Source organism: Crotalus tigris, unplaced genomic scaffold (assembly GCF_016545835.1).
Source record: "Crotalus tigris isolate CLP2741 ecotype Arizona unplaced genomic scaffold, ASM1654583v1 scf7180000021358.389521, whole genome shotgun sequence".
In the NCBI taxonomy this organism is placed as follows: Eukaryota; Metazoa; Chordata; class Lepidosauria; order Squamata; family Viperidae; genus Crotalus; species Crotalus tigris.
In genome coordinates this window covers 259,666-284,347 of record NW_024098469.1, presented here as the reverse complement: position 1 = coordinate 284,347, position 24,682 = coordinate 259,666, and the positions used below count along the sequence as shown (strand labels likewise).

General features: G+C 42.1%; 1 protein-coding gene across 2 annotated transcripts; it reads left to right on the top strand.

Moving 5' to 3' along the window:
• The first annotated feature begins 1,402 nt into the window (after positions 1-1,402).
• Positions 1,403-24,682, top strand: LOC120320408 (transmembrane protein 182-like). Of its 2 annotated transcripts, XM_039370057.1 has the most exons (5): positions 1,415-2,079; positions 4,187-4,310; positions 11,194-11,292; positions 12,422-12,559; positions 24,261-24,680. In XM_039370057.1, the coding sequence occupies exons 1-5, from the start codon at positions 1,927-1,929 to the stop codon at positions 24,488-24,490; spliced, it is 744 nt and encodes a 247-aa protein (XP_039225991.1). In that variant the 5' UTR covers positions 1,415-1,926; the 3' UTR covers positions 24,491-24,680. The 2 variants fall into 2 exon arrangements, with proteins under 2 accessions (XP_039225992.1, XP_039225991.1); XM_039370058.1 differs by lacking the exon at positions 12,422-12,559 and having other exon boundaries at positions 1,403-2,079; positions 24,261-24,682.

The following is a 24,682-nucleotide window of genomic DNA, read 5'->3' as shown; positions in this document are numbered from 1 at the left end:
GTTGTTCATCTTAAGAGATTCCTCCTCCTATGTTCATTGTGTCTCTTTGCAAATAAACGGGTCTCTTGTTGAAGCACATTATGTCTTTTGTCATCTTTCTCCTTCAAGGGAAGCCAGCCCAAGTAAATGTTATGATGCATTAGAACAGGGGTCTTCAAACTTGGCCCTTTTATGACTTGTGGACTTCAACTCCCAGAATTCCTCAGCCAGGCCCGCTGTGGAAATATGTCAGCTGTGCAAAGCATCCCAAAGAGTTAACCTTGCAACGGGAGTGAAGCCTTGTGGTTTGTAGAGCTACCTTGTACCATCTCATCCAGTGGTAGGATTCAACCAGTTCGCACCACTTCGGCAGAACCGATAGCTAATTTTGTGTTGCCCAGGCCCAGAATGGACTTCCAGAAGCGGCATCCACACAGAGAACCGGTTGTTCACCTATTTGAATCCCACCACTGATCTCATCATTAAAAGATTGGTGAAAGAGATTAATCCGTTCACAAAAGAGTAAGTGGAATGTGATTTGTAGGGCCAAACAAATTCGCTAGACAGTGCAGGAGCTTCTTGGATGAGAAGCAAAGCATTTTGAAGCTAAAAACCAAGGAGAAAGTCCCAGCTGCCTTTTGAAAGGCCCTTCCTTCTGGGACAAACATGACCTGGATGATTGAGAATCTCCATAGATATGGACAAAAAAAAATTATAGTGGGAACATTTTTATATATTTATTGTTGTTGTTAGTTGCAAAGTCGTGTCCGACCCATCGCAACCCCATGGACAACGTTCCTCCAGGCCTTCCTGTCCTCTACCATCTTCTGGAGTCCATTTAAGCTCACGCCGACTTCTTCAGTGACTCCATCCAGCCACCTCCTTCTCTGTCATCCCCTTCTTCTCTTGCCCTCCATCTTTCCCAGCATTAGGCTCTTCTCTAGTGAGTCCTTCCTTCTCATTAGGTGGCCAAAGTACTTAAGTTTCAACTTCAGGATCTGGCTTTCTAAAGAGCAGTCGGGGTTGATCTCTTCTAGGACTGACCGGTTTGATCGCCTTGCAGTCCAGGGGACTCACAGAAGTCTTCTCCAGCACCATAGTTCACAGGCCTCAATTCTTTGGTGCTCAGCCTTTCTTATGGTCCAACTTTCACAGCTGTACGTTGCAACTGGGAAAATCATGGCCTTGACTATACGCACTTTTGTTGGCAGGGTGATATCTCTGCTTTTTAGTATGCTGTCTAGATTTGCCATAGCTTTCCTCCCCAGGAGCAAGCTTCTTTTAATTTCTTGGCTGCAGTCCCCATCTGCATTAACTTAAATAATAATAATAATAATAATAATAATAATAATAATAGTAGTAGTAGTAGTAGTAGTAGTAGTAGTGTTTTTATTTTTATTTTTTAAAAGCATCCGGTTGAGAAACTAAACTAGACACATTTGCAGAAACAGGAGAAGCCAAAATCAATAGATTCACCTATCCTAGTTGTCAGCTTGCCAACCTCTCTGCATTTGGCCAAGGGGCCTTTGCCTTCCTGCCTCTCCTATCTGGACTGCTGGACAGCAAGTAGCAGTGGTGCCTGTCCATCCAGATCAGTTGTGTTGTAACCTGAAATAGATCATCTGGCTGGATGCATGAAGCAGAAAACCCCCAAACATGACTGCTCCGGAGTGAAGCACTTTGGTCCAGCCCTCATTCCTAATCCTACTTGAAATGCCTCAGCTGTTTGGAAACTCAACCCATTTGCTTTTGATAGCTGTCTCCTTGCTGCCTTGTGAAATGCATACACTCGTGAATCGCTGCCAGTCCCATTCTTAAAATAGGTCTCCTTTCCTTTCAGCTCCTAACGCACTCAACTCTTGCATGTTTGCTTTATTTATTTTCTTTAAAGCCTCCCCCTTCTAGACTCCTTGGCTCAAGCCCTTCTTTCCCCTTCCTTTTTCCACCATGAAGATCAAAATAGCAGCCCTTTTAGCCGCAATTCTGGGCGTCCTCAGCATCTTCCTTTTTCTAGTAGCCTTCGGGACAGACTACTGGCTGCTGGTGACGGAAAAGTGTGGAGGATTCGAAGCGAAGAACAGCAATCTCTCCTCTGAAAAGGTAAAAGGACAAAAGTACCGAAAACTGTGTAACTCCAGAATATCATTATGCAAAGGAGCATGATTTGAAGGATACTTCTGGAAACAAAAGGAAAACTCAGAAGTTGGGAATTTAATTCTCGGATGATTAGGGGACTGGAGGCTAAAACGTATGAAGAACGTTTGCAGGAATTGGGTATGTCTAGTTTAATGAAGAGAAGGACGAGGGGGGGCATGATAGCAGTGTTCCAATATTTGAGGGGTTGCCACAAAGAAGAGGGAGGTCAACCTAGTCCAAAGCACCGGAAGGCAGGACAAGAAGCAACGGATGGAAACTAATCAAGGAGAGAAGCAACCTAGAACTAAGGAGATATTTCCTGACAGTTAGAACAATTAATCAGTAAAACAATTTGCCTCCAGAAGTTGTGAATGCTTCAACACTGGAGGTTTTTAAGAAGAGACTGGACAGCCATTTGTCTGAAATGGTCTAGGATTTCCTGCCTGAGCAGGGGGTTGGACTAGAAGACCTCCAAGGTCCCTTCCAACTTTGTTATTCTGTATTCTGTAAATAAGCAGTATACTCTACGTACCCTTGAGATAGAATGCTTTCTTAAGCAGCTGGATCACAGAGTGTGTAATCGGTCAATCTTACATATGAAATATTGTAGATTTAATTGATTGAACCCGCGAGGGTTGATGGATTAATTCATCCATTGTTCTATTTAAAAATTAGGAACATTCCCGCAGAAAACAAATAGGTAGCCGTCTGTCCTTTCCTTCCTTATCCTTCCCTTCTTCTTTGACTTCTTAACTGTTTTTCCTGGGAAAAGAGGAACAGGAAGAACATTTTAGGTATAAAATATTTCTGCCTGATACGTTGGGAAGAGGGAACTATTTTATTAGCCTCCCAGGCTAATGAATCCAACCTTCTCCCCAAAGACAATGAAGCTTGACAGAAAATGTACATTTACAATTTTACAAGCCGAGATGCAAATTCAGAAGTGGTGACAATCATTTAAAGAGACCTAGGAGAAGTGGAGACAATGCGACTGGCACCCAGCTGAGTTTGCTTCTGGGTGGATTCTGGTTCTTTGTTATAGTACTAAAGCAGGGCAGATGTGGATGGGGAACCAGTAATCTGAAGTCCATAGGCCACTCTTTACCTAATCTTAAAAACTGACTGTGAGTGAGCAGTTCAGATCTATTGTAAAGTTCCTCTGGAAATGTGCACCACACACTAAATTCCGGTTAAGATGATTTATTGTTCACGCCTATTCACAAGAATCTAGTCAACTAATGGTCATTACTAAACTGGCACTAGATAAGAATCAACAGAATTCAAGAGGGGCTGGACTTAGACTGTGTGTGGGAATGTAATGACTCTAGGCTGATTACTCTCTTGACTCCATCCCCAAGCTCTGCCTGCTCTTCTTCCACATTAAACTTTGGAAAACACATTCTTTCTCTTTGAATGCAGATTTGACTTAGACATAGGAATGCTTGGATGGGCTCTGATTTGAACTGAGCGATGATTTTGATTCAGATTGTTGATCTGATCCCTAAATAGATAAGGAAAATCACGGATTTCTCTGTATAAAAGGTAATTGCAAACTCATGCTTTGTAAATTTGCCATGGTGGTGCAGCAGTTAGAATGCAGTACTGCAGGCTTCTTCTGCTGTCTGCCGGCTGCCAACAGTTAGGCAGTTCGATTCTAACCGGCTCAAACTTGATTCCATCCTTCTGAGGTGGGTAAAATGAGGTGGGTAAAATGAGGACCATCCTTCTGAGGTGGGTAAAATGAGGACCCAGATTGTTGGGGGCAATAGATTGACTCCATAAATCACTTAGAGAAGGCTGTGGGGCACTGTGAAGTGGTATATAAGTCTAAGTGCTACTGCTATTTCAATTCCCATTAGCCCAATCCTGGAGGACATCAAACAGCTATCTCTTGCCATTCCTTATATAGCTGTGTTTTACGTCGGGCTGCAAATTCCATTTTGTCACCCTTAGCCTGTGAATACGCCATTCTGAAATTACAGGTAGCTTGGGCACCAAGTGGAAAGCTGAAGATGAAACCCAGAGAGTTTGCAACCTATTTCTAAACGGTTCTGATTTGTTTTGAAAACAGGATGGAAAGCACGTCTGGAAAGAAGGTGATAAAGGGATTCTGACCTTCCATCATGAAGGTTTCTTTTGGCGATGCTGGTTCTTTGGCGAAGATTACAAAGCGACTATATGGAATTTCTGGTTTAGTGAGTATGGGAAGAGACAACATCTGAATTATGGTATATTCTGATCTCTTAAATGGAAGTCATCTGTTTGAGGCTCTCACCCATTTGTCTGGCTTATCCGGCTTTAGGATTCCAGCTGTATGCTTTTTCTTCCTCAAAAAGTCATCATGGATCTCTCTGCTCAGCTCACACTTCCCCAACTGGTGCCCTGAGATTGGGTGAAGGAGGGGCAAGGATTGAAATGTCACTATACAGGTAGTCCTCGACTTATGGCAGTTCATTTAGTCCTCGACTTATGGTAGTCCTCGACTTACAACAGCACTGAAAAAAGTGACATATGACTGTTTTTCACACTTACGACCATTGCAGCATCCCCAGGTGATCAAAATTCAGCCATTTGGCAACTGGCTCATGTTTACGACAGCTGCACAAAAGGTCCCCTTTTGTGACCTTCTGACAAGCAAAGTCAATGGGGAAATCAGATTCACTTAACAACCGTGTTCCTAACTTATCAACTGCAGTGATTCACTTAACAACTGTGGCAAGAAAGGTCGTAAAATGGGGCAAAACCCGTTTAAAAACTCTTTTGCTTAGCGACATAAATTTGGAGCTCAGTTGTGATCATAAATCAAGGCCTACCCCTAGTCCAATCCCCTTGGGAAAGGGAGGCAATAGCATTGCTAACGCCCTACATCTGTCAAACCCCAAACGCCACAAAACTTTTCATTCTCCCCCCCCCACAAATGAATCAATACGATTTCTTTGGATTAATTATCAGTCAGTGCACATGTAGATTGAAAGTTCACGCACATCCCTCCTGGAGAGGAATGGGACAACTTGCTGCAATTCACCGTGGCCAACTCACCACGGGACAGCTCCCTGCGGGACAATCCAACAATTCAATTTAATTATTTAAAATAATTTTAAAAAACATTTTAATTTTTGTCAGTCACCTTTTGTTTTGTCCTTCCTTTTGGCCTCCTTTTTGTAACGATTCTATTCCACGACTTCTTCGATATTAGTGAAACTTGTGTTCCATGGCAAGTTGTCCTTTTGTGAGTTGGTTGTGGCAAGTTGGCTGCAGCAAGTTGGCCATGGCGCGTTGGCCACGGTGAGTTGGCTGTTGTGAGTTGTGAGACATACACCCTCCTGGAGCATCCCCATAACTAAATGTGCAAAGCACATCAATAGAGTCTAAGACAGTGGTTCTCAACCTTTTTAATGCCGCGACCCCCAACCGGTCATAAGCTGAGGACTACTCAACCAGTCATAAGTCGAGGACTACTCAACTGGTGCAGCACCGTTTGCAGAATGGGACTTTTGGGGGGCTCAGCAGGGCAGAGACAGCCTGGACAATTCCTATTGGCTTTTGAAAGCCAATAGAATTAGACTCTGTTCAAGAGAGTTTATTCTGTTCCAGTGGGTCGGGACTCCATTTGGGGTTGAACGACCATTTCACGGGGGTCGCCAAACAAGGCTGTCTGCCATTTTTTCCCCCTTTTCTTTGGCCACACCCCTGGCACCCGGTGATGTATAAGTGGTTGGGGGTCACCACAACATGGGGAACTGTATTATAGAGTCGCAGCATTAGAAAGGCTGAGAACCACTGTTCTATTGGCTTTCAAAAGCCAATAGAATAAAAGAGAGTAGCACAGCTAAGGAAAAGGGGGAAAAAAAATGCTGGACTGCGTTGTTTGGCAACCCCCGTGAAATGGTCGTTCGACCCCAAATCAGGTCGCGACCCACAGGTTGAGAACCACTGGTCTAAGACGATTCCTTGCCTTGAACTTCCGGAAAGATCTGATCAAACGCCGATCATTCTGGATTGCACATTCATGTAATAATGGAGGCTTCCCAAAGCCTAATTATTATAATGCATTGTTTAACAGGATGTTACCTTAAGTCAAATGATCAAATTAAACCTCACTTGAGATGCATTCCCACGGTTTGAGATAACTAGGAGATCTTTCATGATTTTTGGTGTCTGTGTTAATGAGACCGATCATGGCAAATTCATTCGGCTGGATTTACCCCCCCGCCCGCCCTTCTTTCTGCAGTTGCAATAATTAATGTGGTAGAAATTTCATTAGTCACTTTGCATGAACGAATGTCCATTTATTATGAAGGGCTCTCATTCAGTGGGAAACATTCTAAAACAAAGTGGATAATCATTAATTAATTTGTTTAACATTCATCCTATTACTGTTCGTCACGATAAGCTTTGGGGCCATTAATACCGGTGGGACTTCTCAAGAATCATGAAGCTCCTGTTCTGGGAAGGTTGTCAGTAACTCTGAAATAGTAGCCACAGCGGTGTGGCGGATGTAACATAGCTTTGTTGACTTAGTGATAAAATGAGGGAAATTCAATCAGTACATCATCATCATCATTATTATTATTATGGATCATCGCACAGTCAGCCAGATGTTCAGACTGGATTTGGCATTTTGTCTACCTATCGAGTCCTTACCCAGGACCTGGGATAGGCAGATGTGGATGTTTGATGGTATTACAGGTATCGTCACAGGATGGAAGCAGCTCCTAGTATGGCCGCTTTTTGCAATTGACTAATAGCGAATTTGTCAATGCCAATGGTGTTCAAGTGGTGCTCCAGTTGTTTTGGGATTGCACCCAAGGCCCCTATTACTATTGGTACTACCCTTGCTTGCTTTTGCCACAGTCTTTCTGTTTCTATTTGTAGGTCTTTATGTTTTGTTATCTTCTCCATTTCTTTCTCGTCTATTCTGCTGTCTATTATTATTATTATTATTATTATTATTATTATTATTATTATTATTATTATTAAAGTTAATGCAGATGGGGACTGCAGCCAAGAAATTAAAAGACGCTTGCTCCTAGGGAGGAAAACTATGGCAAATCTAGACAGCATACTAAAAAGCAGAGACATCAACCTGCCAACAAAAGTACGTTGAGTCAAGGCCATGGTTTTTCCAGTTGCAATGTACGGCTATGAAAGTTGGACCATAAGAAAGGCTGAGCTCCAAAGAATTGAGGCCTGTGAACTATGGTGCTGGAGAAGACTCCTGCGAGTCCCTTGGACTGCAAGGCGATCAAACCGGTCAGTCCTAGAGGAGATCAACCCTGACTGCTCTTTAGAAGGCCAGATCCTGAAGTTGAAACTCAAGTCCTTTGGCCACTGAATGAGAAGGAAGGACTCACTGGAGAAGAGCCTAATGCTGGGAAAGATGGAGGGCAATGGAAGAAGGGGACGACAGAGAATGAGGTGGCTGGATGGAGTCCCTGAAGCAGCAGGCGTGAGCTTAAATGGACTCCAGAAGATGGTATAGGACAGGAAGGCCTGGAGGAATGTTGTCCATGGGGTCGCGATGGGTCAGACATGACTTCACAACTAACAACAACAAATGACACAAAGTCTATTTCATCAAATCGAGTGTAGAAACTGCAAGAAAATACTGATAGTCCTCTATTGATGGCTGGGATCAGAATTTCCATGGCTAAGCCAAGTGGATGTTAAATGAATCACAACCCTTTTTGCCACAATTGTTAAGCGAATCACTGTACTTGTTAAGCAAATCACACTGTCATTCAGTCAGTCTGACTTCCCCTGTTGACTTTGCTTGTCAGAAGCAACTGGGAAGGTCACAAACTGTGATCACACAATCCTGGAGCACCGCAACCATCGTAAATGCATGCTGGTTACCAAGTGCCAGAATTTTCATCAGTCAACAGTCATTAAACGAACGGCTGTATGTCAAGGACTTATTATTGTAGTGTAGGGTACATACAGTGTGAAATAATTCCGTTTAATATTTCTTTTACAGACGGCCCTTGACTTTCAACCACACCTGAGCCCAAACATTTCTGTTGCTAAGCGAGACAATTTGCCCCATTTTACGACCTTTCTCGCCACAGTTGTTAAGTGGATCCCTGCAGTTGCTAAATTAGTAACCCGGTTGTTAAGTGAACGTGGCTTCCCCGTTGAATTTGCTTGTCAGAAGTTCTCAAAAGGGGATCACGTGACCCCGAGACACTGCAACCGTCATAAGTACATGCCAGTTGCCAAACCTTTGAATTTTGATCACGTGACCCTGGGGATGTTGCAATGGTCGTAAATGTGAAAAACGGTCACGGGTCCCTTTTTTCAGTGCCGTTGTACCTTTGAATGGTCACTAAATGAACTGTTGTAAGTTAAGGACTCCCTGTGTCATATGCTTTTCTTTCTTTCCTCTACCTTGGATCACCATTCTGGGGCCCATGTACACGGGCCTTATTTTTTTGTTTTGTGAATTTTCTGAACGTGCCGATCATCCAGTTTTGTTTTTGTGTTGGTTTCATGCTAGCTACATAAGGAGCAGCAATTAGAAAGAGACAACGTGAGTACTTAACACGGCTGGTTGTGCTGAGAACTCAGCTTTCTGCCAAATCCTCTCTTAGGTTTCCTATTGAAAGGGCTACGTTTTGCAATCTGCACCAAGTGTTTCATTAAGCAGGTCTGGGCTTTCTATTCTTTATTTTGCTTCTCTGGGGAAAATGAAGGCGTAGGTGACGCTTAATGCTTCACACATGCAAGGAACAACGAAGTCATCAGTTCTGAATTAGGTCTGTAATTGCAAGCTTCCTTAGCAAATGTGCAGAAAGCCAGCATCTGTTCTCTTTTAGCCTGTAACATGGTTATTAACGTGTGGTTGAACGGCCTGGATGCGCTATAGAAAGTTATTCTCTGGAAAGAACTACTTGGAAGTTCAGTGGTCATCAAACAGAGCCCCCAGGCAAGTGTAAATAAGTTCCCAGACCATAATATCTCACAGCAAGTTGGGTGAATTAGGGCTTGTAAACTCTGCATTTATGGGTAAAGATGTTCCTTATCCAAGAAAGGATGCTTAAGCAAACCACAGCTTAATGTGGTACAGGAACTCAGTTATGATGAGAGGTCCTTGGTGCTGTCTGAGCTTGGTTGTTTTCTTGTAGACGTTTCATTACCCAACTAGGGAGCATCATCAGTGCTAGAATGGAGTGTGGTTTGTGGAAAAGGAAGAAGGGGGGGGGGAAGGAGGAGGATTGTGGGGTCCTTGGTGCTCTCTGAGCTTGTTTTCCTTGCAAACGTTTCATTACCAAACTGGTATCATCATCAGGGCTAGAAAGGAAGAAGGGAGTGGGGTTTGCTCTCTGTTTATTGTATATAAACAGTTGTAATTGCAGAGAACTGTTGTATATAAGCAGAGAGCAAACCTCACTCCCTTCTAGCCCTGATGATGCTACCTAGTTTGGTTAATGAAACGTCTGCAAGAAAACAACCGAGCTCGGACAGCACCAAGGACCCCTCATGTCAACCCTGAGCTACAAATATTCTCCTTTATTGCTAAAGGTTATAATGAGTTTAGTGAAGACAACTAAAGACCCTCACCTAGCTATTTGCTTCACAAGTAAAAACTACTACAGATAGTCTTATGACCACAACTGAGCCCCTTATTATTTTGGATAATTTGGTGTCAAAGGAAAAGGTTCAAGACTGTGTAAGAAGAGATTTAAGAGCAGGGGTCTTCAGACTTAGCCCTTTTATGACTTGTGGACTTCAACTCCCAGAATTCCTCAGCCAGCGTGCCTGGGTGAGGAATTCTGGGAGTTGAAGTCCACAAGTCATAAAAGGGCCAAGTTTGAAGACCCCTGTTTAAGAGGGCTGATTGAAGTTGGTCCTCAGAAAATACTATCATTGTAATATTAAGGCAGTTACTTGTTCTCTCGTGTACCTTAATTGTGAGATACTTGAAGGAGGTTTGTGAGTGTCGCAATCACCAATTAGATGAGGCAATCATTATATAGGCTGCACCTGTCTTGGCTTCCTATTGGTTGAGTCCCAAGGAAAGCTGTTGATCCAAGATACCTGGATAAGTACTTCAACAGGACCTTTACAGATGAGGAAGCCAAGAAGGGCAAGGCAGCTGCAGAGTGTTAGAAAGATAATATTAAAACACCCATAAAAAGGTAAGATCCATTGTTGCTATCAAAAGATTTTGAAATTCTGAGGAGGCCAAGCAAAATGAAACACTTTTTTTCACAATGGAAAAGAATATCAGGAAACTGGAAGGAAGAATTGGGCCTAATATTAAAACAATTAGGTTGCCTTACAGAAGCAAGCCTGATAGAATAGCATAGGCTAGAGCTGGAATGGATCTTGGAGGTCTTCTAGTCCAGCCCCTGCTCAAGCAGGAGAACCTACACCATTCCAGACAGGTAAATGTCTAGTCTCTTCTTAAAAACCTCCAGTGATGGAGCGCGCACAGTTTCTGGGGGCAAGCTGTTCCACTGGTTAATTGTCCTCACTGTTAGGAACTTTCTCCTTAATTCCAGGTTGCTTCTCTCTTTGATCAGTTTCCAACCATTGTTTCTTGTCCTGCCCTCTGGTGCTTTGGAGAACAATTTGACCCTCTCTTCTTTGTGACAGCCCCTCAAATACTGGAAGACTGCTATCATGTCCCCCCCCCTGTTTCTTCTTTTCTTTAGACTAGCCAAACCCAAGTCCTATATTAACATACAGATAGTCCTTGACTTGCAATCACAATTGAGCCCAAAATTTCTGTTATTAAGCAAGACAGTTAAGTGAGTTTTGTCCTGCTTTATGACCTGTCTTGCCACAGTTGTTAAAGGAACCACTGCAGCTGTTAAATTAGTGACACAGTGGTTAAGTGAATCTGGCTTTCCCATTGACAGGTTGATTGCATGACCTTAGAACATTGCAACGGTCATAAACATGAACTAGAATTTTGACTATGTGATCATGAGGATAATTTTTTCAGTTCTTCAAATGGTCACTAAATGAATGGTTGTAAACTGAGGAGTACCTGTATGTGTAGAATTGACGTGTAGCTGTTCAGCTCAATAAAAAACAGACTCTAAGAGATGTCTCATTTCTTTCCTTCTCCAGCCAGCCAAGCCCATCCTAAGCACTGTATGAACGCCTACCTGTTCCCAATGCCTATTGTGTCTGGGCCTCATCCTCACCCCTCTTATGATGCAACTGCAGGTACGTTCTGAGGAAAACTTGAATTCATAATATATTCTTCATACCTAGGCTTCATTAATGGTGCTAAGATGTACGGTAGTTGTATGGCAATATGCAAACTCTCCTTATCCCTATTTGGGGGAGGTGGTCAAAAATGTCAAGATGGAGACACAAGGGAAAGCCCCTCATAAGGTATAAAGCAGGGGTAGACAACCTTGGCTCTTTTATGACTCGTGGACTTCAACATGGCTGGCTCAGGAATTCTGAGAGTTGAAGTCCATGAGTCATAAAAGAGCCAAGGTGGCCTATCCCTGGTATAAAGTCTCATGCTCAAGTAGGGGGTTAGACTAGGAGACCTCCAAGGTCCCTTCCAACTCTTTGATTCTATGATCTGCCCAGCATTTATAGTGCTATATCTACCCCCTATCTTCTCACTGGAGAAGAGCCTAATGCTGGGAAAGATGGAGGGCAAGAGAAGAAGGGGACAACAGAGAAGGAGGTGGCTGGATGGAGTTACTGAAGCAGTAGGCGTGAGCTTAAATGGACTCCAGAAGATGGTAGAGGACAGAAGGCCTGGAGGAGATCAACCCCGACTGCTCTTTAGAAGGCCAGATCCTGAAGTTGAAACTCAAGGACTTTGGCCCCCTAATGAGAAGGAAGGACTCACTGGAGAAGAGCCTAATGCTGGGAAATATGGAGGTCAATAGAAGACGGGGACGACAGAGAAGGAGGTGGCTGGATGGAGTCACTGAAGCAGTAGGCATGAGCTTAAATGGACTCCAGAAGATGGTAGAGGATAGGAAGGCCTGGAGGAACATTGCCCATGGGGTTGTGATGGGTCGGACATGACTTCACAACTAACAACAACATCTACCCCATTATACATTCTGAACTATCTGGCATAACTATGACTGCTAAAAGGTATAAGTGTGCAAAGCTTTCTGCACACTGGAGCTTCGCATCCAACATAATCCAATCCCAAATTATTTTTGACAAAACTCGAATGCCTGTCAGCTTGTCTCTCTCTTTTCCTTTTCAAACATCTGGGGAGTAAAAGTTGATCTCCTTGCATTGATATTTTTTTCCCATGTACTCTGATTGTATAGCTTGCTTGACTCAACTTGTGGTGTGTCTTTTCCTCTGTGCATAGTGTACAGGGGATTCTGGACAGTCTTGATTGTCCTGGCCATCACTGCCAGCCTTGTAGGAGTGTTTTTGCTGGTGTGCGGTGTGCCCTTTGTCAATGCGAGATTCTATAAAGTTGGAGGCGGATTCCTTATTGCTGCTGGTAAGCGACCACTGCAGTGTTCATTGCTTTAGTGGCCTGGATTGCTAAAATCCTGAGAATGCATGCATAACCGCATGCAAATGTGTGCAAGAGACTTGACACATAATGTGCACTTAACAAGCAAGGCCAGTTGCATGTTTTTATTAATCTTACCCATCCCTCTTCAGAAATACTGGAATGAAAAGTTCTAGAATTTTAGGCTAGTTTTTGTGAATTTGGGGAGTTGTAGTCTCTGCGCATTTGGGCAGCTGTGGCTTCAAGGAAGCAATATGGATTTTAGTTTAGTTGCCTAATGCTTGCTTGAAGGGAATGCACTACCATTTAAGCTTATTATCTGACTTGTTATTCTTGCAGACAAGGGTAAAGCAGATATTCTAAAAGCAGGAGGGCTTAGATTGTTTCTCTTCCAAAGTTCTTAAGAAGCAGAGCTGAAGAAATTCTAGCCCTGTGATGGCGAACCTATGGCACACGTGCCACAGGTGGCACGCGGAGCCCTTTCTGTGGGCACGCACACTGTCACCCCAGTCCTAGGCCTCTAGTTGGGTTTTATAAAACCTTTTCGCTTTAGGCTTCTGCCACCATGTGCAAAAAAAAAAAAAAGGTTCGATCAATCAATCAATTTCAACTTCTTGCGGGAAAAAAAAGATCTCGCAAAGTTGGGATTGATTGATTGAACTTTTTAGTCCCACCCCATCTGCCGTTACCACCACAGCTACACCCACCCAATGGGCCACACACACCCAATGGGCCATGCCCACTTGCCACCTGGCACCTGACAATACATAAGTTTTGGGTTTGGGGTTGCAGTTTGTGCACTTGGTCTCTAAAAAGTTCGCCATCACTGTTCTAGCCTGCAAAAGACATGGACAACACTGTTTGACTTAAGAAACATTTCTGTCTTCTTGGAGGCCCCCCAAGTTGATATTTGTGTTAGAACATTCCTGGGGAACAATGGAACATAACATTGTGCCTAGTGTGTTAAATGGAATTCTTCTTTAGTTTGGTCTTGCTGTATCAGGGTTCCTTAAAACAGAATTGGAACTGAAATAATTTGAATCATCAGTCTGAGGATTTGGATTGACCTTCCAAGTAGAATAGGCGTTCAATTCCCTCTGGCTGGGGAATTCTGAGAGAAGAAATTCTCAGGTCATAAAGTTGCTAAGATTGGACACCCTTGATTTAAATGGCGTTATTGTTCTGCATTGGTTTCATATATAACTGCCAATTACAGGATCAGATTCTTTTCCTAAGAATATCCTAAAAATATAATAGGTTGGGATGAAACCTTGCACTTTGGACCCAATCATTTTAAAAGTGTTTATTTGAATACCGATATTTTACTCAAATATACAGTTATGAGTGATGAGAATATATGTGGGCACCTTCTAGGAAATTTTACATCTGGTGTGACTAGTAGCCTTATAGTACTTTGATGCAGAATGAGGAACTGGGGGTGGCCATGTAGTTTTATGATGAGCAATATTTAAATATGGATATAGTACAACATCAGTAATATGAACTTTTGTACAGAGCCCAGAATCTCTGAATTGAGGCAATATAGAAATCATAGTCATCCTCATTTTAGCCAGTCTATCCACTGCAGGACGAAGGCCTCTTCCACCTGTTTCCAACCAATAGGGTCCTGGCTTTCTTTTGCCAATGGGGCCCACCATACTTGCTGATGTTGACGCTCCATCTGGTTTTATGTTTCTTGGGTGGATGCTTTTTATCAAGTGGGATCCATTCTGTGACTGTCTTGGTCCATCTGCCCTCAGTTCTTCTTGCTATGTGACCAGTCCATTTCCATTTCCATTCTTTTACTCTCTTGATGATATTGTATACTTGCATTTGTTCTGTAATCCATGGGCAGGTCTAAGACCACACTTGGAATACTGCATCCAGTTCTGCTCACCACAGTATAAAAAACAGATATAGAAACTCTGGAAAGAGTGCAGAGAATAGAATAGAATCAAATAGAATAGAATAGAATAGAATAGAACAGAATAGAATAGAATAGAATAGAATAGAATAGAATAGAATAGAATAGAATAGAATAGAATAGAACAGAACAGAGCTGGAAGGGACACTAAAGGTCTTCTAGTCCAGCCCCCTGCTCAAGCAGGAGAACCTATACTGTCTCAGACAGGTGAATGTCCAGTCTCTTCTTAAAAACCTCCAGTGATGGGGCGCCCACGATTTCTGGAGGCGAAGCTGTTCCACTGGTTAATTGTCCTCACTGTTAGGAAGTTTCTCCTTAATTCCAGGTTGCTTATCTCTTAGAAGAAGAAGAAGAAGAAGAAGAAGAAGAAGAAGAAGGAGAAGGAGAAGGAGAAGGAGGAGAAGGAGAAGGAGAAGGAGAAGGAGAAGGAGAAGGAGAAGAAGAATGATTAGGGGGCTGGAGGCTAAGACAAAGAATGGTTGCAGGAATTGGGCATGTCTAATTTAATGAAAAGAAGACATAACAACAGTGTTCCAATATCTGAGTTGCTCCCAGGGCTTTTTTTCTCATAGAACACCCAGAACGGAGTTCCAGCACCTTTTTTGGATGGAACCTTGTAGGGTAGGCAAGGCGGGTTGTATGAAGTGTGTGAGTTCCAGCACCTTTTTTTTTTCTTTTAGAAAAAAAGCACTGGTTGCTCCTACAAAGACGAGGAGGGTCAAACTATTTTCCAAAGCACCAAAAAGCAAGATGAGAAACAATGGATGGAAACTAACCAAAGAGAAAAGAAATCTAGAACTAAGGAAAAATTTCCTAAGGGTGAGAGCACTCAATCAATGGAGCAACTTGCCTTCCTCCCTGGAGGCTTTCAAACAGAGACTGGACAATAATTTATCTGAAATGGAATAAGGTCTTCTACTCAAGCAGGGAGTTGTGTGAGAAGACCTCCAAGGTCTCTTCTAACTCTATTATTCTATGTTCTAGATCCTTTCTCTTTTGCCTTGTAATGTTGAGCATGTGTCTTTCCAGGACTCTTTGCACCACATAATGTAAAGCAAATAAATAAATCAGAGTGACAAGATAATATTTTGCAGATGGACTAAACAGCTCCACATTTTAGTCCTCTAGCCGTTACTGTAGTTTTGCTAATTATTGTGTGTGTGTGTGTGTGTGTGTGTGTGTGTGTCTGTCTGTCTTTATATTCTTACTTGGTACAGTAGTTGCAATGGGAGAGCCTTATTTGTCATCTGCTATGGATGGCAGATCGGCTGTAATTAACTTTTGTATCCCAGTAATTGTTCCTGGGAAAAAGGTGAAAGTGCTTATAATTCATCAAGAGGGAAATTTGTCTGGAGAATTAAGTTCTGAGGCAGGAAATCAGGAGGCTGTCCTTTGAAGTCTCGAAGTAAAGCTTTCTGCCCTGAAATAATATTCTGGAATGTTCTTCCCATAATTTGGTGGCCTCATTATCAAACCTCTTCTGGGGAAAGGGTTAAGCCTTTGGGGTAAAAACCAGATGTACAAGGCAAAGTTCAGGCAAATGTTTAAAATAGTAAAAGCTGCTAGTTTTTAAGCACTCTGGCGCTTCAACTTTAGTAGAGCTCTTCCCAAACTCGGCTAGCAAATGGTCCTTTTTTCTTTGCTGCCCAGAAGCCTTTCACCCTGGGATGCTTTTTAATCCCCTTGGACAGGTTTTCCCAGGATGCTTTTTTGGGGTTGATAATTTGGGGATCAGTATGTGGAGGGAAGAAGGGGTGCCCTGGCTCAGTAGTTAAAGATACTTAGCTTGTCAGTGGAAAGCTAACATCCCAGGTTTGAGACCCAAGCACCAGGTGACAGGGTGAGCTCCTGCTGCTTGCCCCAGCTCCTGCCCACCTAGCAATTCAACAGCATGCATGTGCAAGTAGATAAATAGGTACCACTTTGGTGGAAAGTAACAGCATCCTGTGCACCTTGGCATGTAGTCATGCTAGCCACATGACCACCAGCCTTTGGACAAAGCTGGTTTTTTGGCTAAGAAGTAGAGATGAACACCACCCCCTAGAGCAGGGGTAGGCAACCTTGGCTCTTTTATGACTCGTGGACTTCAACTCCCAGAATTCCTGGGCCAACAGGGCTCAGCTTGGAAACCTCTCCCTTTCCCCTCAGCATGGCTGGCTCAGGAATTCTGGGAGTTAAAGTCCACCAGTCATAAAAGAGCCAAGGTTGCCTACCCCTGCCCTAAAGGCAGATACAACTGGACAGGGGAAACGTTTACCTTTATGATGAGGAAAGGGTTGCATTGTCTTAGCAAGTTGTATGAACTCGGTGGCCCCATTGGATGTCATACATTAAGTGAAGGCAACAGTTGGGTTTTGCTAATTGGAGTGTAGAGTTTGAGAAGGTGTCTCCTACATGTCTTCTGAGTTTACTTATTGCTTGGGTCTCCAAGTTAGAGAATTGGAAATGTGAGGCCCATGATTTTAATTAAAAAAAAAAACAGAGAAAAGTTGGAATGGAGCATTGGGTCATAGAGACTATGCTGGATGGCTAGAAGGGATGTTGAAAAGCAGACTTGTCATCTTGTTTTGGCTAGCTTTGGAATGAAAATGCTTGCCCTAGCCAACAGCCATTTTATGAAGATACCTATGATAAGCTTTCATAGAATTCCAGATTTATCCTGGAACTCTCCCCTGCCCAAAGATTGCTAAATTAAGATGGCTTGGGGCCCTAACGAGGGAATATCACATTGGAGGTGGTTGTTTAATTAAGAGGCAATCCCACCCTCCCCATCTTTTAACTATATTTTATCTTGATCGGAACTTTTATTTTTATTCTTTTAAAGAACTGTATTTATTAGGATTTTAATGTTTTAATGCTGCCCAGAGTTGTTCCTTAAAAGATGGGTGGCAAATAAATTAAACGAATAAATAGATCGATAAATAGATAAACAATCGAGATCCTTTTTTGCAAAGCTTGTGTACAAGAAATCCAAAATATACAGTAGCGAAGACCTTGGGATATTATTTGTATTATCTCGTAGGGAAGCAGAGCAGGTGAGCCATATTTCAAAGTATCCCCTTGTGGGATTTTTAAAATTTGATTTTAATCAAGAAAGCTCAGCAAATTGATGTGAAGTGGGAGTGGGCATGAAACAATATGGTACATGTCAACGCTAATCAGATTGTGGTCAAATTGGAGGGGTATCTTTTTGAGAAGGCCTTAAAGATGCTTTTTTTTTTCCTTCAAAAGGCAACTGGGCTGTTTTTTCCCCCTTGAGGTGGAAGAAGAAAATATTTTGTTTCTCATCCAAGAAGTTTCATCAGTTCTGATGGCGGGGTGGGGGTGGGGGGGGGGAGATGGAAGGATAGGTACCAGTTGAAACTGGATGGTGGTGAGATGGAAGGATTATATTTCTTTGTAGTCATCTGGTCATTAACACTCTCCCTGAGAGCTCTTGAGGCCACTTGGAGGTGTATCTGTGTGCCCTCGGGGTCACCTGAACTAGGGTGAAATTGGCTTTGGAAACTTTTTGGAATTGCTGTAAGGGCTGCATTGTAGAGATGGGGGGCTGCCTTATTCCCCCCCCCTCTGTTGAGGGAGGGCTGTTCAGTTCTACCATAGATTGATTCTTTCCCCCCTCTTTCTAACCAACTGTCCTCTCTGTCCAAAATGTGGAGGAAGAAGAAGAAAAAAAAAGAGCTTTAAGACCTGTGGAATGTCATGTTCCCAGTGGCTAAATTGGATCAGTCAGCATATAGAAAGCTGTTCTTCCCCAATTAAAACCACAGATTTCAGAAGTTATCACATTAGACTCCCTCTTTTTAAGCAGTTTTGATTGCATTGGATCCTTTCTTTCTAAGAACGGGACCGCAGTTATTTATGCTATTTTAAGCATATCCATCTGGCCGTTGTCCAGCTAACTTAACAAGTCTTGCTGTGGGAGATTGTTTTGGAAAAGTCTTTCAGGGGAAAAAGAATAAGAAAAAGGGGGGAAAAAATGACCATCTTGCTTGAAGGTTATTCAACTGAAAAAAAGTAAAAGCTGTTTGATACTGATTGCTTCTGGTTCATTTCCCTCACCAAGTTCCTCGTTGGCTTTGTTGCCAACTTGCCTTTCAAAGGAGTATAACTCAGCAGCCCAACAGTAGCTCCTGCCAAATGTTCTTAACCATGTTTGACATATGAAGCTTAGTTTGCAAGGATTTCCTTTTGGCTTGTATATCCAGGAGAGAGAGAAAAAGAAGCAGCCTCATTAAAGGCTAATTTCCACATGTCAAGGAGTGATGTCTAAGCCAGGGCAACGAACTATCTAAGGGGGCTTTCAAGAATTCAACAGTATTCCATGGAATTTATTGAGAAATGCAGCTTGCTTTTTTTTTCTTTTCCAAACTCATTCTTTTCCTCTCTGTCTTTTTATCTCACACACCGTTGTGCACACACATAGGCAATGAGAGCCAATGTTTGTTTGTGTTGGTAGCATCAGAATTAACATAAGGCATACTACCATACGACATGAAATTTAAAATATAAAATACACGATTAAAGTATGTACAAGTTAAACAGATCTTGCCCAGAAACTAGCAATATTAATTGCGTTTGGTCACCCAGCCAGCAGGTTCTCAAGTGGGCACAAAAGACAGATATGCATATGTGTTGTTGTCTGTATGTCACCACAATCGCAAAGGGCAGAAGCCACCGGACAGCCCCATTTGTTCAGAGTATCTCTGGATCAGTGGTGGGATTCAAATATGCGAACAAATTGGTTCTCTCTGTGGATGCCGCTTCTGAGAAGTCCATTCTGGGCCTGGGCAACAAAAAATTAGCTACCGGTTCTGCCGAACTGGTGCGAACTGGCTGAATCTCATCACTGCTCTGGATTTTGTTGTACCCGTGCACAGTCTATTCAACAATTTCCATACTTCCCAGTTTTCATCTCCTCTGTTGGTTCCACCCAGTCTTGGTTCTTTGTAGCTTTCTATATATCCTCTCTGCTTCTACATTCTTCAAAGTCTTCCCAAGGAACTTTTTCCTAGATTTTAATCTCTGATGAACTGGTTGTAGGCCAGAGAGACTTGTGTCTAGTGTTGTCTAGATGTTGATGCTTTAATTTTCTCTCTATATGCTACTGCTGCTTCTCTTTGAACAGCAGGCAGGGCAATGCTGGCTAGTTACAGATAGTCCTCAACTTACAACAATTTGCACTGAAAAAGAGGGACTTATTACCGTTTTTCACCCTTATGACCATTGCAGCATCCCCACGGTCACGTGATTTACATTCAGAAACTTGACAACTGACTCATCTCTATAATGGTTGCAGTGTCCCCGGGTTCATGTGATCCCCTTTTGTGATCTTCAGATCAGTAAAGTCATTGGGGAAGCCAGATTCAGTTAACAAGTGAGCAATGGCAGCGATTCACTTAACAACTGTGGCAAGAAAGGTCGTAAAATGGGGCAAAACACGCTTACAAATGTCTCAGTTGTGGTCAAAAGTTAAGAACTCCCTGTATGCCATATCAAAGCCCCATCATGAAAGTCAGGATATATCAATCCATCATCTCTTTTAGCAAAAATATTGAAGACGGTCTTCCTGGAATTTTGTGGTGGACTCTTGTCCACTCCAAGAATATGCCTTGAACCACAGTAGCAATCCAAATGAAAAACAGTTTGTGTTCGTGATAAGGTAGCTTTCTCGGTAGGTAACGACTAACTTGGTCTTCAATTATTCTTTCCAGCTCTTGAGCAGAGTTCCACGAGGTTGTTTAAACGGAATCAGCAGAAAAATATAGCCTACCGTTTTAATTCAAAGCTGCTCTCTAAAAGCTCCATACGGTGACAGCTATAAACTGTTCGCGTTTCACGTGCTTTGGCGCTCTCGAAATTTGCTCGGAAAGATCTCAACATCTCATTATTTTTTATTAGAGTTCTGAAGTTTCAGCTAGGCACGGAGGTGAGAAGAAAGGGGAATTGAGGTTCATTTCCCTATAATTAGCAAATTATAGATAAATTCCGCAAGTTCCAAAGCAAGCCAGGAGTTCACCCACATCCCTCTGCAATTAGCCAATGAGGTTTCACGAGGCTGTGAACCCCAAAAGGAAGGTAGGAGGGTTGAGTTGCACGATTTACTCAGAATGAAGGTGCTGCTTTCCTGGAAGTTAGAAAGCCTTCTGGTTAGCCCCTTGACAATTGCGATGAGAATAGAAAGGAGAAAAGTTTCATATCATGGTTCAATTCTCTCACCATTAAATTCTCTCCAGAAGAGACAATTAACCCGAATCAAGCACTGAGATGCAAATATAGAGTTAATCTCATGCCTTTCATGCATACAGGCAGAAGGGGGTTGAAAGGAAAAAAAGAAAAGAAGGGAGAGCAAAGCAAAGTTGAATGCTGTGCGTCTCGGTGGGCTGCAGATCAAATTTGGGGAAAATTTGGGTCAGTTATGGTGGGTATCTCTGAAAGAAAAGGGTGGAAGTCATATCCCACCCTCCCTCTTGTTCCCAATACATCTGCCCCAATGTATCTGTCTTCTGTTTTCATATGTTTTATTTTTATCCCACCTTTATTGGTTTTATAAATAATTCTTCCAGTCTCGAAGTGTTCTCATTTATTCCACCCTGAAATATCAACCAGCAAAATTAGGTGAATTTAAGGTCAGTGGCAGGATATCTATCTATCTATCTATCTATCTATCTATCTATCTATCTATCTATCTATCTATCTATCTATCTATCTATCTATCATCTATCTATCTATTTATCTATCTTCCTATCCTATCCTATCCTATCCTATCCTATCCTATCCTATCCTATCCTATCCTATCCATTAAAGTAGATAGGATTCTGGGTGTCTCACAAGTACATAGGCTAAATCCACAATTAGCAGCTCATGTCAAGCAAGACAATTGCAAAATTAAAACCTGGCATGAAGAAGAACTGTTATCTCTTGCTCCCCAAATTTTTCATGGAGGAGTACAGTAGTATCTTGCTTTGATTCTAAAAGGTTAAGATAACATGGACACAACCTTAGCTTGGGGGTCAAGCTGTTCCATAGGTTGGGGCCACCATAAAGATGAGCTGCTTTGAACTATACCCTTCACTCCCTGTTTTCCCAGGCTCACATACACGGGACAGGTGTCACGGTTCCGAAAGATGAAACTCTTCAAAGAACTTTGAGGCATTGTTTACCTTAAAGAATCTTTAATTGAGCAACATAGCTTCGGCATGTACATAGGTGCGGCCAAAATCTGAATTCTCCTCCCCTAAACACATAGTATCGAAGCATAATTCCCTCCTCCAATTAACAGTCATTAATCTCCAATTAGTTTGAAGTGCGAACTTTCCCTCCAGTTCCATAACCCGGCCATTTCTTATTGTCTCTTATTTCAAACAACCTTGAAGAATATTCTACTGAGATATTGTTATGTCTAACTAATCCCCATACACATTCTTCCCCCTCCCCTCCAGCACCATTTAATTCTAACTCTAAAAGTAATACACAGGTTAAAGGGAAAATGGCTGCATCTTCATATATTGTCAAAGTAAGAACATCCGATGTTAGCAGCGTTGACAACAGGCAGATTACATGGGGAGGAGATTCAATAAGGGTGTTTATTATTACCTAGTCATAATAACAAACACTTTGAACTGGACTGGAAGCAACCTACATTGGTTGCACAAAATAGATATAACTTGCTATAGAAGCTCCCACGTATCAGGAGATGAATGTATAAACTCTAACTTCTGAGTGTCTTCAAGGCTACTCCTATCTAGGGCCAATTACATTAGTTTGGAGATGTCAGATAAGGACATGAGTCTCCTCTCCCCCCCAAAAGCGTGATGTCTACAGAAAACCAGATCTTGTTGAAAAGAAGGCTTTCGTTATCTTTGTCCTGTTGTGCAAGTTTTTAAAATGCTTTTGGTTGGAAGGAAGGAAAATGCTAGGTGAGGTGGAGATTACCGATTGATAACACTAAATAAAAAAGAAAAATCCAAAATTGCAACAACATCCATTTGGCCCAATATTTGTAGAACAACATCTATCTTGCAAATGACAAAGGAGAGGGAAAATTGTGAGTTAAACACACAGGATCAAACAAATTCCAATGCAGACCTTTTGGAGAAGAGGATGTATGTATGTATGTAAGTACCGGTATGTATAAAAATCTCAGAAGTCAGAAAGCTACAAAGACAGCAATATAAGAAATGTAAAAACAGAGTTTGATGCAGATCTGTGGGATCAAGCAAAATGGCAATGAAAAAGAGGCACAATTTAAAATAATTTAAGCGCATTTTTTAGAATGATCCCAATTGCTTCACAATAGGAAGAAATGTGGTCCAAATGAAAAAAAAAATGAGGACAAGCAAAGGTGTGGAAATATGAATTTATACAATTCATACTTATAAGCTCATTTTAATAATCTCTGTGGAATTTTCTTCATTTGATCATTCTGCTACTCAGCTGAAATTCTGAAGTAAGCTTTTATTTTCAAGTGCAGAAGATTAGCTGACAGTTACCTTATATCCTGTAAAGGCTTGCTTTGGCCAACTGTTTCTTCATGCTACTTTTGGGTGCTTTTAACTGGCTTTGGCATTTTATTTGTTCTAATTTTTTTTATGTGAGGTGATTTGTGCATCTATAGCTTTGCAGCAAATATAAAGTTGAGTGAGAAAAGCCATCCTAATTTGATTTATTTACTGCCTTTAAACTTGCCCTTCCACTATAGGTCCAAGAGGGTGTATACATTTCTCTTCATTTTACCCTTTCACCAATGAATACCTGAGACAGATTGGGCTAAAAGATAGTGACTAGATTCAAGCAGTGATTAGCGCTGATGATGTAACCTAGTTTGGTAATGAAATGTCTGCAAGAATGCAACCAAGCTCAGAGAACACCAAGGACCCCATAAATTCAGCAGAGACTTGGTTGAGTAGAGACTTAAATCTAGAAATTAACATCATATCCATTTCAGCAGATAAGGATAACATATTTGGAGCAAGCACAGAGCAGATGAAGCCATTCTGGGTCTCAGTGACTACTTTTAACTTCTCTGATTCTATGGTTTTCTCCAACAGGAAGAGTCGTGTCAAAAAATAAACCTTTGATTTGAAATAGGGTTCAAAAGCTTCATAAATTGAATGTACACACTGGATCTTCAATTCTGTCACCCCTTTAAAGCATCTGGCAACTTTTGCAGATCTGGGGCATTTTTTTTACAGAGGACAGGAACCAACTTGTCCAAGTTTAAAGCTTCTTTAATGAAAGGGAAACATTGGAGCTAGCTAAACAGTCACCAATCAAACTAGTGGTATGTACAGGGATTCCTTCATCAATAAGCATTCATTCAGTTGTAACAGCATAGAACAAGGGGACTTACAATTGCTCTCTGTAGCTGTGGTCATCATAACATGCCACAGTCATGTGATCGCTACTTGTGATCTTCATTGATGGCTTCCAAGAAGCCAGTGGGAGGTTGCAAATGGCAACCCTGTGACTGTGGGACATTGTAAATGCATGGGATTCATCTAACAATGCCAACTGGGATTGCTAGAACTACTGTTATAAATCAGCACAGTCACGTGATCTTGCACTTTAGGCGACAGAGTTGCCAGTCCCAATAACCTTCATTAAGGACTACCTTCAATTTTCTGTTGGTTTCATCCAGGGAATGGAACTTTTTCTCTTGCTAGGATGTTTTACACTGTCACTGTCAAATATATTTTTTCTTCTCTCTGATTTTTCCTCTTTCTCTCTCTCTCTCTCCCTCTCTCTCATTTTGTCACACAGGAAGCTTATTTACCGTGCTCGTATTTATGTTTGTGGTGTGGAAGGAATTTGCGGCTGATCTCCGTAAATACATATTACTGGAAAGAAGTGAAAGGTGCCCAGATGATACTCCTCTATCTGTTTATTACGGCTGGTCTTTTATGTTTGTGGCTGCTGGGATACCATTAGTGCTGAGTTCAGGTCTTCTCTTCTATCTGGTTGGACACACCATCCTAAAGGAGCTTGAGTAAAGGCAAGGAGGATGCTCCTTAGCTACCACCTAGGAAGGAGAACTGTCTTCTTAGTTGTCCCAAAGGTGATTTTTCAAGAGGCAACTGGACTTCTTTTGTTTTTCTTTGAAGACCTTTTGCTTCTCATCCAGGGAGAGTCTTCAGTTCTGCGCACTGAATTGAACTGGACCAGAACTGAAGAAGCTTCTTGGA